Source organism: Chenopodium album, chromosome 22 (genome assembly GCF_948465745.1).
Source record: "Chenopodium album chromosome 22, dcCheAlbu1.1, whole genome shotgun sequence".
In the NCBI taxonomy this organism is placed as follows: Eukaryota; Viridiplantae; Streptophyta; class Magnoliopsida; order Caryophyllales; family Amaranthaceae; genus Chenopodium; species Chenopodium album.
In genome coordinates this window covers 41,016,205-41,035,889 of record NC_137855.1, presented here as the reverse complement: position 1 = coordinate 41,035,889, position 19,685 = coordinate 41,016,205, and the positions used below count along the sequence as shown (strand labels likewise).

Here is a 19,685-nt window from a genome sequence, read left to right as displayed (position 1 = left end):
ACGAGCAACGCGCAAAGAATTAATTCCCATAACAAATCACTCTCATTCTTCAATTATTATTAATATAAAATCATATTTATAGGATGACAAATCGTGCAATGATAAGATAGAAAACTAACAATTATATCCTAAAATAAGATAGAATAAATCCCAATCCTAATCCTAATCCTAATATATATCCTAATCATATTCGGTTCGGTTCAGTTCAGCTCCTAATTTCCTTCTCTAATAAATATTCATTTCAGTTTAGCTCAGTCCCGTCAATGAGAACAGACCCCAAATCTATCCTAACATAAATAAATTAAATAAATAAATATCCTAATGGCTAAAACTCTTAAAGCCTAAAAAAAGGAAAAATCCTTTCAAGTGCAAGGTAAAAACCCATAGGCAAAAATACCCATATTGATCTATTGCTCCCGCATCACACATTCACCTACAATATTCTGATAAAGTACAAGTGATCCCGGGTACAAGAAGCACCATGGTATCAGGCTATTAGCAAGGGGCGCAGGGTGTGTTACATGATGCACACACAAGTATTATGAATTTATGAGTGCAATAGTCTTGCACATTCCAGGTCAGCTGTATAATTTTGTAGAGTCAATCCAACAACAAAAGCAAGCTTTTCTTATTTGCTTAATTTCAATCTGGTATATTCACACATATCCGTATAATATTTGATCCAGCAAACAAATACTGTAATGCTTTGCATAAAGCTTTTCAAACAGATAACAAGCAAATTACAGGAATGATGGCTCCAAACACTTTCTGTGACATTATTAATATTCTAATGAAGCAGAACATCTTAGAACATACTCCCTCCGTTCCCATTTGTTTTTTACGTTTTCATTTAGGGTGTTCCTTTTTATTCTTTACATTTAGGATATTTCCTTTTTAAGTCATTGATTTTAGACAAAATTACCCTTGCTTTACAATTTAAATACTCAATTGTCATTCACTTTTCATGTGCAAATGTACCTTTTATAATATTTTAATGAGTTTTCAATGCTCACTATTACTTTCTCTCTCATCTATCTTCTACTTTTTGCCAACTTTTATTACTTTCTCTCTCCTCTCTCCTCTACTTTCTTCACCCCACATGCACTACATTGTTTTTTTCAATATAATTGTACTTTCAATCATTGGAATATTCCAATATACCTCTACTTTACACAATTTCTTAATAACCGCGCATAATTCCAAACGTATAGAACATTAGGGAACGGAGGGAGTACCATTATTTATATCGTTATATAGAAGATCCTGAAGACAATCTAAACCGTCCGTTATGTCGATCATGAGATCAGAAATTCATCACAAACACAAACATTACTAACACCTTTAAAGTGAGCCCCTCCACAGTGGATCAAGAGTGGGTCAAATTTCTTAAGGACTAATTAAACGAATTCAAAAAACAACTGATTGCATATGAGGCTAACTTTATCTGCCTACCAGTTCCCTACTTTTGTCCATCTAAAAAGCAGCACTCTTGAGCCACTTACTTCTCCCCTCTTCTTAATATCAAATAACATTATAAATACTACTAAATAAAAAAGTTGTTTACTTTGTTTCACTTTTGCCTGATCCACTAATACTTTAGCTTCTTCAACATAAACCATTCCAGATCTCCTTCATTTCTAGTCTCCATCTGAGAGATTTCTGCTCACAAAACAGCTAACACTAAAGCAAATTAATGGTTTAAAGAACAAACCCCTTCTAGCTTTTTATCTTGGAGCGTTGATATCGCCCTGGTATAACAGCAGTTTCACCTCATGTCTAACCACTCTGAAACAATGCAAACTCTTCCACCTCCTCCCCAAAGACAACAAAACACACCAACTCCAAGCCATTTTTCAATATCAAAGCAACCTGTAAACCAAAAAACTCCCAGAATGAAAAGCTCACCAGCGCCTTTTGTTAGGCTATTAAGTAATGACCCTTTAATCCACCAGCCTCGGCGAACTCACCCATTAGTTTGGTGCATTGCAATCATATGCCTCGTGTTCTGTCTCCTCGTAATCTTCCTTGGGATCACAACTCTGATCATCTACCTAGTCATCAGACCAAAATATCCATCATTTGATGTTCCCAACGCAAATCTCAACACAATCTACTTCGACTCACCTGAAAATTTCAATGGAGACTTCACTGTGCTAGCTAATTTCACCAACCCAAATAGGAAAATCAACGTTAAATTTGATTACCTGGATATAAAGCTTTACTTTGTTGACAGGCTGATAGCAACTCGAGCACTTGAGCCATTTAGTCAAAGACCAGGAGAAGCAAGGTTGGAGATGATTCACTTGATATCGAGCTTGGTTTATCTGCCACCAAATCCTGCAGTTGAGCTCCAAAGACAAGTGCAGAGCAACAGAGTCACATATAATATCAAGGGGACTTTCAGGGTCAGAGCAAAAGTGGGTATTGCTCGCTTCACATACTGGCTGCACACGAAGTGCCAATTAGAAATGACCAGTCCACCTCTCGGAGTTCTCGTAGCTAAAAATTGCAGCACTAAAAAAAGATGAATATGAAGAACATCAAGTATTCTACTTATTCTTTGTCCTTCCATTTTTTGTCTATCTTAATTATTTTTCTAGGCAATATTACCTCTTAGTTGTGCTCAAGTTGTCTTGGTGTACAGAAGTCAGTTTTTAAAAAATCCAGCTACATACATATAACGATATAAATCACTACAGAGTTGTATAATTTTGGTACCGGACTATTTCATATTGTCACTTCACCAACGAGAATCAACAGAATCAGCTCAGCATTTTCCCCTTGGTTTCAATTATTGCAGCAATTACCAAAAAAAAAAGATAATCAATAGGAGTTTATACATACAATTAATCACTACACAGTTGTATAATTTTGTAATGGGATATTTCATATTGTCACTTCACCAGTGAGAATCAACGGAATCAGCTTGGCATCTTCCCCTGGGTTTCAATTATTGCAGCAATTACTAAAAAAGATAATTAATAGGAGTTTATACATACAATTACCACAAGTCATCTTCCCATATATTACACAGGAAAGCACATCTAATAAAGATAGCTACTTTTCACACTTTCTCCCCCAATCAAAATAGAAAATCCACAAAATTGTCAATTTACAAACCATGAAGGGAAGAGACACAAATAAGTGGAGATGACATGGTCTTGTCATGTAGTCAGATAGCATAACAGAGAGAAATCTGCAATTTACATTATCTCAGCAGTGGAAAGCAGACACTTTCAAAAATACAATGGATGTGAGATCCAGTATTTACTATTTAGAAGAGGGAAGAAAAAAAAGACCTAAGAGACACAGAGCTTCTCATGACTGTCAGAAATCAAGATTGGTTAAGGTAGTAACTCCTCCAACCTATCACCCGTGTGACAAGGGATCGCTTCATACTTGAGGTGGGGAGTTGTGTGGTTCGTGAACTGAGATAGAGAGGCAAGGCCCAGGCCCAGGCCAACCCCCGTGTACCAGTAATACAAAATTAGCAGATAACAGTCAAGTTAGACCTTAAGTTAAATAGTGGAATTTCAAAATTCCATATTGAAGTGCATCAGCAGCAGTTCTTTGAGCTTAATTAGCTAGGATGCTTTAACAAGCATTTAGTGGCTTTATTTTGTTGTAATCACAGCCCAAAAGAAAATTGTAATAACCAAGGGATAGACCAATCCAATAAATAGCAGACAGCTAGGTGGTTGAATACAAGAGGAATTTTTGTAAACAGATCCACACTTCTTAGGAGAGGTAAGCAAATGTCTCCATTCAGTGAGAAACAGAGCTTCTCATGTAGTTTTATATTTTATGTTTTGGTTAGCCAAACAACTTTCCACTTCACTGTTTCCTAGGATGCATTATCTTATACGTCAACAAAATGACCACTTAAGCTACCAAATAGAATATCGTTATAGATAAACAATAAACAAATCTCCTAAACTCTCTGTCCTTGCAAAATGTTATCACCATGCACAAATTTCTCTACTCAACATTTAACAAAACCCTTTTAGCCTTATGGTCTAATGTGAGCCTTAATCCCTGTCATCAGGGTTGTCAATCTTGCAAAAAAGAAAAAACTTCATAAACGTTACGAACTAGTGATTTTCAGGCTCAGCAGCAGAATTAAGTTCAGAAGTTCATCTTCAGATGTACACCTTTCACATATTTGAAATTTTGAAGTTGTACCACCACTAGTTTTTAAAAGTACATCTAGAGTGACAACAATTAACCGGGTCTGGTATTCAACATCAAAAAATTGGCAGCTAGACATGAAGAATAGCATCTAAATAAACCTTGATTGCTGCAAGCAAGTATATAGGAATTTGGGGATATCCAAGTTCCATAAGAAACTAATTCCAATAAAATATCAATATCCACTTCTAGGAAGAGATAAACAATTTTTGATTTTATAATTTTAAAACATGTCTTACATCATTACCTTATAGCAAACTTTATTATAAATAGTTATATGTGTCAAACAGAATTTATGGAATGAGACCCATGGTTCACCACATAAGTGCAAGTTTCATAAATAAACTGCTAGGAGATGTTATCTTTATTTATTAAAAGTTTAAACCACACGCCATAGTTCAGCCACGAACCTTATATGTTCAGGATTTTGAAGATATATTTCATAAGAGAGAAGATGACACACATTCCATTGTCACACCAGCTCAAAGGAAAGGGTCCTTCTCTGTGCTATAATGACCCCCTAGAGCAAACGGGAGAATTTCAAAATCACTTGCTTAAGGAGATCTATGAGAACAGAAAAGGACTAAGTATTTGATAGAGAATTCCATAGAATGAGAACACACATGAGAAAAGATCCCAGGGATCATATGTTCCAAATCAGTTCAAGTCACTAGCATAGCAATAAAGAAATGACATCAAATAATTAAGCAAGCTAATGATTCATAATAGTACTCAAAACTATTAAAATTTGGAGCAGCAGAATCTGGAAACAGTGCAATTGAAGAAGTTACATTCCAAACTACAAAAACTGCATTGTCAATATAGATCCAAGCATCAAGTCTGTACCAAACAATAACAGCAAGTGAAAAATCATTCCAACAAGGTCCATGATAGCCATGCTAGGCAACAGCATGCCCAAATTGAGTATGCATCAATTAATGTCAATATTAGTCAACATACTAGCATAAGCTACGCATTGCACAAGGTTTAAGAACCAATAGAAGCAATTGAACTGAGAGTGCTCCAGGAAACCAAGGCACAAACAAATATCAAATCTCAAGTATCCAACAAAATTTTACCATTTATTCATTTCATAATAAATTCTCATATGGTAAGTAATAGCGATGAATAAATCATAAATACAATGTTTAGCTATCTGGGGAAAAAGGTTTAGCACTAAGTTCAGAATTGACAAGTGAACAAAAAAAAATCATTTTTGTGCAAACTAATACTCCCTCTTCAGTCTACCTTCCCTCACCCACTTCAGCTGGTGTCTTAGCAATGATTGACAAAGCATGTAAACCTCCTTCCAATTCATCCTGCAGCAAACCGTAAATCATCCTATGCCTCTTAACCAAGCTCTTTCCTTCAAACTCATTGGAAACTATCTTCAAATTGAAATGGGTTTCCCCATCACTCCCCTTTACTCCAGCATGTCCAGCATGCTGATAGGATATATCCTCAACATCCAACTCAACAGGCTTCAATTCTCTCTCCAATTTCTCCCTAATTCTCTCTCCCCTGCTCCCCAATCCAACGCCACCCGAACCCAAATTTGAATTGGACTCATTTGCAACAATTTCGCTCCTACCCACATCAAGATGAGAACTCTCCACCCCAGAAGAACCATTAAATTCCAGTTTAGGGTCCAAATTATCAGCACCCAATTGAGAATCCAACCCAGAAACCTCATCTCCTTGTTCAATTTTCTCATCCTCCAACCCTAAAAGAAGAGCCTTCCGCTGCATCAACTTCAACATATTCAAAAAGCCATTATTCCTAGAAGGGGTTAAGTTCTGATGAAGGCCCAAAAGGGTGACAAAATCAGGAGAAACCCTTAAAATTTCAGGAACAGGACGACCAGATAAACCCAAAACAAGCAAAGCAGCAAGGCCTTTAGTCATAACAGAATCAGAATCAGCTTCAAAATAAACAAGTTTAGAACCAGAATCAGAGTCTAAGAAAGCTCGAACCCAGACCTGAGAAACGCAGCCCTCAACCTTGTTTTCCTTGGTTTTGAACTTCTGTTGAAGAGGAGGAAGATTGGTGGCGTAGAACATGAGCTGCTGGTACTTGGCTCGTGGGTCTTGAGCAGCTTGAAAAAGCTTGACGATTTCCTGGAGTTTTGGGGGGAGTTCTTCAACAGGTTGAAGAGAAGAAGAAGAAGATGAGGATGAAGATGAAGGGGAGGAGGAGGAGAGAGATTGGGGTTTAGTAGGAATTGGTTGGAAAGAGATGGATTTGAAGGAGGAAGGAAGAGATGAAGAAGATAAAGGGATTGAAATAAAGGGTTTAGAAGAAGAGGGGAAGAAGAGATTGAATTGGGGAAGTTTAGCGGAGATTGATTGAATTGATGAAGAAATCGACATTTGATCCTGTACCTGTACCTGTACCCTGCAAGATGAGCAAAGCTTTCTCAGGAATCGCATTTACAAGTTTCATCCTTTTTCTGTTTTACTACTCGTAGTACTTATTAACACAATCAAAATTGCAATGAATTGAAGTAAAGTATCTGATTTAATTTCAAAATATAAAAACATCGGTAAATTATTGACGAAGAAGAAAGAGAGAAGAACAAACCAGTAGTTGTTATCCCAAGGGTGAGAAGAATTTGTGAGACAAAGTATTCGAGTTTATTGATTTGTATGGGAGTGCTTGGACTATCACAGGAAGGAAAAAGATGGATTATATTTATGGTTGCCAAGTTTATCAAACTCAGAAACTTGTACAGTACTTCACTTTCGCAGTCGCAGTTCCAGTTCGTGCTTTAGTTACTAACCCCACCCATACGCGACCGTACTTTGTTACAGTAATTAGATTTCAATCATACCTATTTGTTTGCCTCTATATTAAATTATATTATATTAAATTCGTATTAATATCTTTACAAATTGTAATAGCAATATAGCATAACTTTATAAATGTCAAATTTTACAGAGTTATAATTTTTTTACGTGTAAAATTGGAGGTATTTGTATTTTAAGGTATATCTTGAAAATAGTTGGGCAAATAATTAGGGATTTAGGGATAGAGGGAATTTTGGATTTTACTTTAAAATACAGAGTATTTACTTATTGATTTTTTTTTTTTTTTTTTTAATTGTGTGTTTAGATAGCCACAAGGACGGAGGTGAGAATTGATCCCAGAATCTTGCAGAATTGGGAAGCAAAAAGAAGAAAAATGAGATATACATGGTGCAAACCAACTCTGCTTCTCACACAAGATAAAGGAAGAAAACGATGTATACAAAGTGAAAACCACCTCTGCTTCTCACACAAATCCAACAGCAGCTACACAAATTCGTATGAGGCATAAAATTACATTACTTCAAACCCCGACATTGAGTTGGTCCATGTACCACAAGAGATGAGCAAATTTGTGGGTTGGTAAGGATAAGTGCCCTACCGGGTCTAAACCTCTCACAGGTCCTCTAGATCCGGGTTAGCGGGCTAGGCACTATGGGAGTGGGGGGAAGGGTAAAGTGCCTCTTGTGGGGTTTGATCCCCCTCTTGGCAGTGAGATACACAAACTTTGCTTGGTACAAGAGATTAGTAAATACAAGCAAAATTTATACAGTAAATTTCCAATATGATGCATACAAAATACGAGCAACATATACACTGTTAATTTCCAACACGATACATACATCTATGTAATCGGATTAGCAAAATTGAAACTTTATATATAGTATACAAAATAAGAAGGCATGGGTTTTTTAAGAATCAAGTACAATCCTAGTATTTGTAACCCTTTTCAAACAAGCTCTCACTAGCAGCACCAGCAGTGGAACTTCCACTGGCAACATACTTGCCTAGGGTGGCATCAGAGTTGGCTTTGCACCTTGCCAAGAAGACCTCTTGTGCTTTTATCACATTTTCTTTCTTTCCACCCCATATCTTAAGTGTGCTTTTCTGCAGTGCTCGCCCAAACGAAAAGGATAATGTCCATGGCTTCAGTACTTCCAGCTTGTTCATTGCATTCAGGTTCACTGTTGCCTCTTCCTCACTCTGTCCTCCTGACAAAAACACAATTCCTGGGACTGCTGGTGGGACTGTCCGCCGGAGTGCTGTGACAGTGTACTCTGCAATCACTTCTGCAGCAACCTGACCATATGACATTGAAACAAAACCATCAGTCTTGTTAGGTTAGTTTAATAGCTTGTTATAATTATAGGAAACAAGATAATTTACTGTTAAAGCAGATTGAATGCAAAAATTTTACCATGTATTGAGCAACTAGGAAAAACTTAGATAAAGTAATCAAAACAAAGCTGGAGAGCTAAAGAAGATGTTGGTTCACCTTGGGGCTATCTGAACCCGGGGTAACCATGTTGGGCTTGAGAAGGGTGCCTTCAAGGAGTACATGGTGATCATTAAGAGCCTTATACACCGCAGCAAGCACAGTCTCAGTCGCAGAAGCGCACTTCTTTATGTCATGGCTCCCATCTGTCAGTATCTCAGGCTCAACAATAGGGACAAGCCCATTCTCCTGGCATATGATAGCATAGCGTGCCAAACCCTGGGCATTCTGCTGAATTGCAAGCTCAGAGGGCTCTGTAGACCCAATCTTGAGCACAGCTCGCCACTTGGCAAACCTTGCACCAGCCTTATAGTACTCCTGGCAACGGGCACCAAGGGAGTCAAAGCCTTGAGTTGTTGTCTCTCCATTGGTTCCTGCCAACTCAATGACCCCCTTGTCAACCTTGATCCCAGGAACTACACCATTTTCCTGGAGAACCTCAACGAAGGGCTTCCCTTCAGAGGTCTTCTGATACAGCGTCTCCTCAAAGAGGATGACCCCAGAGAGGAAAGTAAGAGCTCCAGGAGAAGTGAATAAGAGCTCCCGGAGAGTTTGGCGGTTGGACTCAATGTTTTCGACATTGATGCTAGCAAACCTTTTCCCAATAGTCCCTGTGCTTTCATCTGCTGCTAGGATCCCCTTCCCAGGAGTGGCAATGTACTTGGCAGTCTTGATCAGCTCATCTAGAAAACAAAAAGGGGGAAAAGTTGTTCAAAGTTTACAATATGTTGTTGAGTAAATATTATCATATTGGATGTACTGGAGAGAAGCAAGTACCTGCATACTTTCCTACGAACGCAGACATGGTTCAAAAGTTGAAGGAAGGAGTGAATAAAAACTGCCACGGGAAAAAATGCAGTAACAGATTTACCCAAGTATGGCTATATATAGAATCAGCTTAATAGCTTGGAATATACCAATAGGATTTCTCTCCTTGCACCATGTCTTGACACATGCTCGACGTTTTATCCAACGCAAGTCTATCATACATGGATAAAGGAATGAGTGATCATTTCCTCAGCCAAGTGGACCTGCTTTGTGCTCTTCTTATGTGTGGAACGGCTTCTACTTCTTATCCTCTTTGTTTTTTTGTGAGTAACTTCCACAAAGGAGGGAATTAAGCAGAAAGCCAATGTTTGTATTCTTCTGATAAAACAAATTTTCAGTACCTTCTGATATCCATCACAAGTTCACAACAAAAATATCAAGACCCTCCATGGCTTTGATGGAAAGCAAAGGATGCTCTTTTTTGAGAGCACCCAAGCATCGTTGCAATACCACAATGATAAAGCTATTAATCTGACCTTGCGTGTGTCAGGATTAAAAAAGTAAAGGGAAGGGTTGGGGGGGAGAAGATAACACCTCAAAACCAATATGCACTGAGAAAATCACAGGACTTTGAGCAAAAAATTAGACAAAAAGCAAAGAGAATTTGATTCAGATGTTTAATCAGTGACAGACACCTCAAGGGGTGTCGAATTGAGTTCCTAATAAAAATTAAAGTTGGCTATGACAAAATTTACAACACGATATATGCCATTGTTAAGATGCGCACTTTGCGCTCATATACCATCATTGCTATCTTCTAGGGCCTCATTGCTCTCTTCAGCTACATATCTAACCACAACATGGTGCTGAATGCATTGCTCGTAACAAAATTGAGGTGTATAAGTACAAAAAAAAAAAGGGTTTTGAAGTATAATGGAGGCAATACATTAGCTAGGTTGAACCTCCCACGCCAAACTGATCAGCAGGCTACCAGGCAATCTTGATTATTATTATTTGCAATATTCAATTCAGCTTGTGATTATTGAGATCCACGATGAATAATGCTTCCCTCCCCTCATTTATTCATCATCTGTGCCAAAATACCTGTCTCCAAACTCGCCCATGCCCGGAATGACACGGAAATCTTTATTTAAGCCTGTTTCTATTTCAGAGGTCACAATCTTTATTCTTGGGAAGCTTTTACAGACCATATGCACTCCTTGGGGTGCCTGGTTAAGAAAATTGATATTGGTTTAGATCAAAGAATAGCAAAGCAGTCCTGCTAAAGAAGAGCTCTGTACGCTGATTGGAGCAAAAGAAGCAAAAATAACATTACTCACAGATATGAGATTGAGAAAAATTATGTTTCCTTCAGGCACACCCTTCTTTATGAGTAAAGATATAGCTTGAACAGCAGAATTGCCTATAGTAACACTTAAAAAATCAGTACCCTGTACAAGACTCATCCAGTAAAATTTGGCATGATATAAATGAAACATTTCAAAAACAACAAAATAATGACCCTCAAATTATTTCTCCAGCTTGTAGAAAACACGAGCTTCAAGAAGGTAAAATATGAATATAATTGTAGGTTTTGCACCCATTAATGACACATTGACACCAACCCTTAATCCAGAACAAAAACAGTGGGGAGTGGGGACTCTGGGACTTTCTAAACCGATCTTTCAAACAAGAAAAAAATGTTCCTCCAAGGATTAACCAAATACAAGGGAAACAATGTTCTATACAGGTCAACAAGTCAATCACTATTGACTTCTCTAAATAAGATCCACTAGGACTTTTAAGAAGTAGCCTCATGAAGGTATGACTAGGACAATCCATGGATACTACTCCCTCCGTCCCTTAATACAAAACCTCTTTCTAGCATTTATTACTCACATAATAAACCGAAAGAGGCTTTCAATTTAGAGACGGAGGGAGTATTATATTTGAAAACGGATAATTAAGAAAATTTCAAAAATAAAAAAAAAAATAATAAAAAAAATTAAAAAAATAAATTCAGACATCTACTTCAGCATAGAGCAAGAAGGGAAGCCTCCTAAACTGTACTACGTATACTCTTTGCAGTAAGTTGTGAAGAGAAGAAAACCTGTTCCTAGGATAGGATCCAAGAGCAATACATGTCGATCAGCAATATCTTGTGGTAGTTTTTCATATATCAGCTGCTAAAATAAATGTGACCGAGATTAGTAGAAAAATAGAGTACAATAAATAAATTACAATAAACAAGCAGTTCTAACACAAAATGATGAAACAAAAGAATCCAAGCTAGAGATTCATACTTGCTGTCCATTGTCACCTTCTCTATGTATAAGAATTTTTCCAATTTTGATTCCTTTACAGCATGCACGTAAAGCATTCTCCATACTTTCACCACTGGCAAATTTCAAAAAAAATCCATGAGATACAAACATACTTACTGAAGCAGAGCAATGATAAGAAAGTTTCTTTACGGAAAAAAGGAAGAATTTCAACAAAAAACTTATGCTATAACCTTAAAGTAACAGAGACCAAACATTTCTACTACGAAAGATCATTCACCAAACTTCACAAAACAGATAGTTTAATTTAATCTATAGATTGACTACAAAGCTTGTATTTAAGAATCAACAATTCAAAGAAACATGAATGTCACTATCATTATTTGCTGACAAGCAAGCAAGATATACAATCATCTTATTTTAGTTGATCTCCTTATAAGAAACTGAAAAATAAATCCAATGAAAGGCAGATATATTAGAATATATCCATAGGTGTTGACGAACCTTCTAATAATGGACACCCCACATAATCTCTTGCAGAAATCTACACCAGTATATACAGAGCCTGCAAATCATTTCCAAAAATTTTCAACGCAATAGCACAGAAAAGAAAAGTAATCAACCAGGCTTGTGGATGAAATTCACCGTGGTCATACATTTCAAAAACAGGGTATCCAGAGATGAATACAGTAACTTATTAAAACTGACATTGAATGTGATTAAGTGGTGAAAATCTGAAAACCATGCAAAATCACTGGCAAGGAGCTTACCAGTAGGAGTGATAACCTGCTTTTCTGTGAATGGAAGATGTCCTAGTCCATGCTCAACAACCTAAACAAAATGTAGATTATAAGAGCACAGCAAATAAATTCATTGTATATAAATAATAAGAGGGAATGAAATTTCCAACGTAAATCAGGAAAAATATTGTCCGTGTGTCCAAGCAACAAACCAGATAAATGCTCAACCAGTTGTAAGAAACAAAAGACAACTGAGGAACCATGACGTGCTGCCATGCTCAAAAGACAATATCAAGAGCCTTTATTCATCAGCCTTAACATTTATAATTATCATTTCTATATTATACTCTTATACATAATTCTTTCCATCCTTTTCTCATTCATTCTATCAAAATGCTATAACTGAATGTTACCATCATCTAATATGCAGAAGACAGTAATTCAGAAAGCAAGTCAGCATAGTCATGTGAACTTTGAAAATATGTCAGTGGTTGTTTGGTTGACATATAAGCATATGGAAAGTTGACTTTAGGCAATAATCTAGGAAATTCTACATACCAACAAAATTGAGGAATTTTTTATTGGGGAGAAGAATTCTATATAGACAAAACAAATCTTCACATCTCATTCATATAAACAAACCATTCAAAATATCTCCTTGAAACAAATGACAGTCAAAGTTTTGGTCAAGAAGAAGTACTTACCAAGCGAATCAGCCGATCAGCATAAAAAACAAAATCATGCTTGGTTGTTTGTGCATCACGAATAAGTGTATGCATGCCACGTATCTACAAAGGGAGGATAAAAGTGCATTAATTTTCCCTAATATAAAACTGTATACAAATTATTACTCATTATAATAAAATAGTAATAGCAATTACCTGGAAGGTTGTCTGGATAACATATAAGTTAGGATAGATTTTGCAGAGATCGTGCTGACCAAGTTTTGTTCGAATATGTTGGACAATAAGGTCAACAGCAACATGGTTGTCACCTCCACGGGGAATTATAATATCAGCATACTTCTTTGTTGGAAGTATGAAATCATCAAAAGCAGGCTTCACAAATTTTGAGTACTGCAGCATTGTTCAGAAAGTTTGTCAGTAATCAATTTACCACCATGGTACTATGCTAGTAATAATGTCATGAAATTTTGAGTACTGCAGCATTTTTCAGAAAAATTAGTTAATAACCAATTATCACCATGATAATCTGCTAGTAATAATGTCATGAACAGCTCCCCCCCCCCCCCCCCCCCCCCCACCCCCTATTGGCTTTTGGAGAGCTAAGAAGCACCAGCCCACACAAAGTGCTTCTCTAATTCCAAAAAGTCCAATATTAATGATGCTAGTCCTAATGTTTGAACAGCTATGAAGGGTGAATTCAAGGGCATACCAGATAAAAGATGCCAATATAGATATTAGAATATGTTGCAGGGTCTAACTTAATTAGTTTATCTGAGTAAGTCTATTACGATGTTATTAAGAAGTCTTCTAGTAGTTTACTTGCAAATCATTTCCTTTTTTGTCTCTTTTGACAACTTTGCTAGTTTGTTACAGATTTTGAGGTTGGTAATTGATAAATAACTATAATGCTGAGTTGCTGACATTTACAGAGATCATGAATGAAAAAGATACTCCTCCCTCCCTAAAAATCTCACCTCATCCTCGAATGAAGACTTGGAGTTACTCAACATAATAGAGTCTGAATATCAGAAATCAGACCTTGTATATCCGGTGCAGAGAAGTACATTCACAGAAATTAATAGATGATGCTCACATGAATACACAGTCAATAACTAACCTGATCCAATACCGTTGCAATATCTCTAGCCTTCTCAGCAGTATCACGCCTAATTCTTCTTGCCAATCTTACATCAGCATCTGCACTGGAAACCAGCATTATGAGAATTGAGAAAAAGAAATTTGAGCTTTAGTTTAAACCTATAAAAATTCCAAGCATTGACCCTATAAAATTAAACTTCAAAGACACATAACTAAGAAGATTAACAGACAAACAAAAATGCATTTGACTTTTTTAGCAAACATATATCAACAAGATAAAATTTTCCAACAGAGGCTAATCCAGAATTCTACAAGGGATAAACATGGAGCATACATCTATGATGTGCAGACCCAAGGATGTCATGTTAAACAATGCTGTGTCAGTTATCTTGGTGACAAACAAGTAACTTTTAATTACTCCAAAGAATCTACAAGGGTTTTACTTGAATTGGTCAATTCAAAATTTTACACATGACATGAACCTCTACAGAAAAACAGGAAAATACTAAGATAAGTAAAATGAAAGAGGATGGACCTGTATCAACAAAAATTTTCATATTCATTAGTCCACGAACACGAGGATCGTGAAAGATAAGTATCCCTTCCAATATAATTACATCTGATGGGTTGACCTGCCAAGATTTTCATATCAATATGTTATCATTGTTATGCAGTGCAAATAATTCACTCTATCATTTTATAAAAGAACAAAGAGGCCAAAAAATAAGCTGAAGTGCATAACAATATTTTCTTGTTCTCCTAAGTAAATAGGAGATAGACAGATTAAACAGAACAGATTTAACTGTGACTATAACTTACCCTTCGAGCTGGAAATACATTGTTTTTGTAACTCTTAAAATCGTAATTTGGAATATCCACTGCTTTCCCACGCCTTAGATTATCCATGATACAAAGCAACTCTTCAGTGTCAAATGCATCTGTTGAGAGGGGGGGGGGGGGGGATACTTCATTGTTAGCATCTTTCTGCACATAGACTAACTTTTATCCCAGACAGCAAATAACAAATTAAAAATTAAAAGGGGCCCTAAGATCTAGATAGAGTAATATTTTTTTTAGGGTGAAGCATGGGCGAATTACTATAGAAGGATAATTTTTTAGGAGAGTTATAATGAATGACTCATGCAAAACTGCAAACAAATTGCCAGTTAACCATCAGTGTGTCAATCTGGTTAGGGAATTTAGATAATACTACCTCCATTTCCAAGAATTCTTAATATTTACTGTTTGCACACATATTAAGCCAGTCGGAGAGAGAGAGTGTTTATGTGGTGAGTGGGTGTAAGAAAAAGGTGGAAAAAGTAAGAGAGAGTGAAATTAAAACAAGGGTGGGTGTAATAAAAAGGTAGAAGTGAAATTAAAGGGGTTAAATGGAATAAAGTGCAAATGTAAAGAACTTTCTAAAATGGAAAGTGTTAAGAACTTCCAAAATGGAGGGTAGTATGATATATCATGAGGAAAAAGCTTAATTTTGAACATAGGAGCAAGCAAGTGGAAGTGTGGAACAGATGAGCATACAATTAAGTACTAAACATGCATCCGACCGACATGGAGCTCTTTCCAATAAATAAACGCTCTGGCCTTTGTGGGACAAGATAGTTATCCTTATCCTAGAAGTGATCTAAGTAAACTCACCAGGATGGTCAAAGTTGCATTCATGAACTCGTAAAAGCTCCTCCTCCGTCAGATTATGATAAAATGAATCCTGTCAAACCATTTAACGCAATTGATGGAGTTAGGACCAAGGGTTGAAATTAAGCATTAGAAAAATGATAGCAAAACACAATCTGTGTGTAGACTCCAAGCTGGTGCTTTGGTGAAAAGGAGAGCCAATAGTCTAATAATCCAAACACATACAGTATGTTACCAGCAATGAAACCAATGGACTCATGGCTACAGGCCTACAATTTTCAAGTATTTCAGTGACAAGGAGTAATTAATAAATCATGAAAAATCCCACTCATAAATTATTCATGGTAAATTAAGTAATTCATTAGAAATTCCATAGGGAACTTGTAGACACCTCCAGCTCAAAGCAGATTTATACCACGAATTATATTAGATCATTAATGATTTATTATGCCTTCTTCCACTAAAATTTTGGAAGATTGATTCATTGACCCTAAATAAAATGCTACAAACAATAGAGAGTAGTAGAAACTTCACAAGAATAGTGAGGAGATCAGGAATTATGGGGAACTTATTTTAAACAAAACATAATAACCAGTTATCCAATTAAACCAATAAAGGAACCTACACAACCCCCATCATATCCCCCTCTCCACAAAAGAGAGAGGAAATATACCTTACTCATAACTTTTATGTTTTGGTTTGCCTATACTTACAAATTGCCGTTACTACTTGACAAGATTTTTACCTGATTAACAACAACCACACGCTGGTCATGAAGCTGCTGAATAATCATATCACAAACAGTAGTCTTTCCTGATGCTGCACCTCCTGCAACTCCTGCTCAGGGAAATGTCTGATTAACCAACAAAATCAACCGAAAGGAAACATGTGAAGAAAATAGTCAAAGAAAGCAAGTGACCAGGCATGCAAATTCAGGCAACTAATGCTTAAATAAAAATAAGCAAACAAAAGAAAACCAAAGGTAGTAAGTGAGATACTACACGAACAACGCATTAAAAGGTTTCAGTGAAAGGGTAATGAGTGGCATATCGGCCAGCCTCTATGCTAGCTTCACTCAACTACATGCAATAGCATTTCAGGACTTTATGGAAAAGGCAGAAGTCAGAAGAGTTAACAAATGACAGATCTGTACATACCAATGACAAAAGGTTCATTGTAAATATTTTCAGTAGATGTCGTTGGTTGTTCAATAACAGCTTTCCTGGATTCTATGCCATCCACGTGAAATCCAGAAAAATGGGCTCCTGATGAAGCCTCTATCATATCTAGGACTGACTGGGAACCCATTCAACAAAGCTGCACAAACAAGGCATGAGGACATGTAAGGAGATTAAAATTGAACAATACTGCAAGCAGGTAATGTGCTGCTCCCACTAAATGCAAGGACTAAGAACCACATAAAACTTCAGAAGTATCTCCACATGCAAAATTTTGAAACTGTAGTGATTCCAGTAATTTACCACAACATGTATAAAAGTTCAACGATCATTAGTGTTAGCTCAACAGAACACTATAAGAAGCATGCACAAATGTATTATACATGAGTCAAGACACACATCTAATCTAACATTGGGGGACAAACCGACAAGACATTTCTAGAATCCTCTTCCCGTATTAGTTATCCTGAACAATCAGGTTGAAGGAACCATATCAAGACATGACTTTTCCTATTACTTAATATCTTCTACGTGAATTATTGACTACTAGAGTTAGAGTCTTCTATAGATGGCCCCAACTAAGTTTTATAATACATTTAGCTACCTAAAGCAACCTTCTTGACAAAGTGGTCAAATGCTCGAAGGAATGACAATGCCTAACACTCTAAGAGAACCACAATAATTGATGTAAGGATTCTTTCAGTGTTTTTTTTTGGAAGGGGGAGTTATACTTGTACTTATTTTAATGAATTTGTATCTAAATTTGTTAGGAAAATCCTATACTAATGCCCGAGGGGTTTTTTTGGTTGAATCTTCATTTATTTCCATTACCGCTTAAGGAGGTGGAATTGGAAATACATGGTGATAAACACATATTTGGGTATGGGGTGCCATTACCCTGGGCATTAGAATGAAACTCTCATTTGCAAAATTACATTCAAACACATTCTATCTACAGCTAGACAAGCTAGTAAGCTAGTCCGCTTATTATTATTATCTACCCAAACAGATCATAAGTACACCAATCTTTACCACTAGGCCAATACCTTAATGGCGATTATTTTTCCGACATCAGGCATCTCTATACCGACTCCAATTGAACAATATATAATCATGGCATTACAGACGCGGAATCAAACCCATGGTGCAATTATACCTACAGAATTCTGCCCCATGAGTACACTAAACATAAACTACAATTAAAAGAATGTCAATGCCTCCAAGTCAAATAATTAAATAAAAGGGTGCTTTGTTCAGGAATAAATTACATGTTCCTTAGATTTGGTCTTCCACCAACTTATTTTATTCAACATTCAAACAAGTATGCAAGCTATATATCAATGTCATTAAAACCTTAAAAATTCAAAATATTTACATCAACATCAATAAATATCATTCCCTTTAGGCTTTAGCTCTAAATCCCATAAACTTACCACTAGTAACAATAAATTTTTAAAACTTTTTTTTAAAAAAAAAACAAAAAAATTCCTTTAAAATCAAGACATTAAATCTAAATTGCCCACATTGATCTGACGCAAGCTGCTCATACATCAATTCAAACAATGGAATTATAAAAAAACGACAAACAAAAATCCAATCATTCTTTAAAAATAAAAAAAAAATTCAGCTTATTTATCACGGATCAAATCTGAAACCAAGATACAATTAAGTTAATAATCTTTCTACTAGGTCAATTTTATTCTTGAAACAAGAATGCAGCAAAAAAAATTCGTGACCAATAATTTAAATTATTAATCTGGGGGAAAAACTAAAAGCAAAAATAAACAAAAGGGAAATTAAAAAAACAATTAGAAGTGAATATACCTTTGATTCGATCTGATACTTTTGCAGAAATTGAAGAAATTAATGGGAATGAAAAAGAAAGAGTATTTATTTATAATTAAAAGTGAAAGAGATGAAAAAATAATCAAGAGTTACGTTGTTAAGGAGAAGAGAAGATTGTTGATATTTATAGTGGGCGCACCGATGAGAGAGAAACACCAAATACGAGTCCCTATTTTTATTTTATTAAAAGGGCTTATTCTTTCCTTTATTTACCACCGACGTCTCCTCATTTTCATGTTTATTATGCTCTATTAATAATTCTTACATTAGATCTTTTTATATTTTTTTTTTAGGCAAACATTAGATCTTTTATTAAACAAATCTTTCATCTTTGTATCCCGTACAATGCACAATTTTTTTACATAGAATGATTAAGAAAAGAAATGACATCATATATTGTGATAACAACGTTTGTATGTAATTGTAGAGTTTTAAGATATACCACAAATACTCACTAATTAGTCAGGTAACTAATGAAAACTAGCAATGTCAAGATTGCCCTTAATGTCTACTTGTAGATGGAAGTGTATACATCAAATACTCACTTTTAATAATGAATTAGAAGTTTAGAGCGTGTATAGTTCACAAAAGAGCATGTTACGTACACCCGACTAAATGATCAATAATTATTTGCTCATTTGTTGATTAAATAAGCGAATGACAGTGGGTGTACATGTACACCTGGGTATATAACAAGTTTTAAATTCACATGATTGTTGAGTACTATTTAGCCATATCGGAACTTCTTTTATTCCATTAGATAAGTGAAAATAAGATAAATAAATAAGACGTTAATTTAAAATTTATTTTTCAAAATGGATTTATTATAGTTTAAACTTTTAATCCTACATAGAAATTAAGATATACAAGACTGGATACTCTATATTGATGGAATACTCCATACAATAGAACTTTGACATTGATGGAAGAGTTTGGAATTTTGGATTATAT

General features: G+C 35.8%; 3 protein-coding genes and 1 pseudogene across 5 annotated transcripts; 1 reads left to right on the top strand and 3 right to left on the bottom strand.

The window, feature by feature from the left end:
- The first annotated feature begins 1,510 nt into the window (after positions 1-1,510).
- On the top strand, positions 1,511-3,632 carry LOC145605707 (uncharacterized). The gene has a single exon (XM_081661779.1). It carries the CDS (start codon positions 1,773-1,775, stop codon positions 2,526-2,528), a length of 756 nt encoding a protein of 251 aa, XP_081517905.1. The 5' UTR covers positions 1,511-1,772; the 3' UTR covers positions 2,529-3,632.
- Positions 3,633-5,251: 1,619 nt separating this feature from the next.
- LOC145606131 (sufE-like protein 1, chloroplastic/mitochondrial pseudogene) lies at positions 5,252-6,978 on the bottom strand (annotated as a pseudogene). The gene is made up of 2 exons (XR_014105220.1): positions 6,769-6,978; positions 5,252-6,582 (listed from the first exon to the last, which is right to left on the bottom strand). The product of XR_014105220.1 is annotated as a sufE-like protein 1, chloroplastic/mitochondrial pseudogene (transcript).
- A 758-nt stretch (positions 6,979-7,736) lies between these two features.
- LOC145603761 (fructose-bisphosphate aldolase 5, cytosolic) lies at positions 7,737-9,457 on the bottom strand. The gene is made up of 3 exons (XM_081659745.1): positions 9,265-9,457; positions 8,488-9,170; positions 7,737-8,291 (listed from the first exon to the last, which is right to left on the bottom strand). Exons 1-3 carry the CDS (start codon positions 9,290-9,292, stop codon positions 7,923-7,925), a joined length of 1,080 nt encoding a protein of 359 aa, XP_081515871.1. The 5' UTR covers positions 9,293-9,457; the 3' UTR covers positions 7,737-7,922.
- A 440-nt stretch (positions 9,458-9,897) lies between these two features.
- Positions 9,898-18,866, bottom strand: LOC145606130 (uridine kinase-like protein 3). Of its 2 annotated transcripts, none has more exons than XM_081662182.1 (15): positions 18,714-18,866; positions 16,869-17,028; positions 16,457-16,548; positions 15,715-15,784; positions 14,881-14,999; positions 14,597-14,693; positions 14,081-14,160; positions 13,159-13,353; positions 12,982-13,065; positions 12,308-12,368; positions 12,042-12,102; positions 11,559-11,652; positions 11,366-11,441; positions 10,596-10,678; positions 9,898-10,484 (listed from the first exon to the last, which is right to left on the bottom strand). In XM_081662182.1, the coding sequence occupies exons 2-15, from the start codon at positions 17,017-17,019 to the stop codon at positions 10,335-10,337; spliced, it is 1,413 nt and encodes a 470-aa protein (XP_081518308.1). In that variant the 5' UTR covers positions 17,020-17,028; positions 18,714-18,866; the 3' UTR covers positions 9,898-10,334. The 2 variants fall into 2 exon arrangements, with proteins under 2 accessions (XP_081518308.1, XP_081518309.1); XM_081662183.1 differs by having other exon boundaries at positions 11,366-11,438.
- Positions 18,867-19,685: the final 819 nt, after the last annotated feature.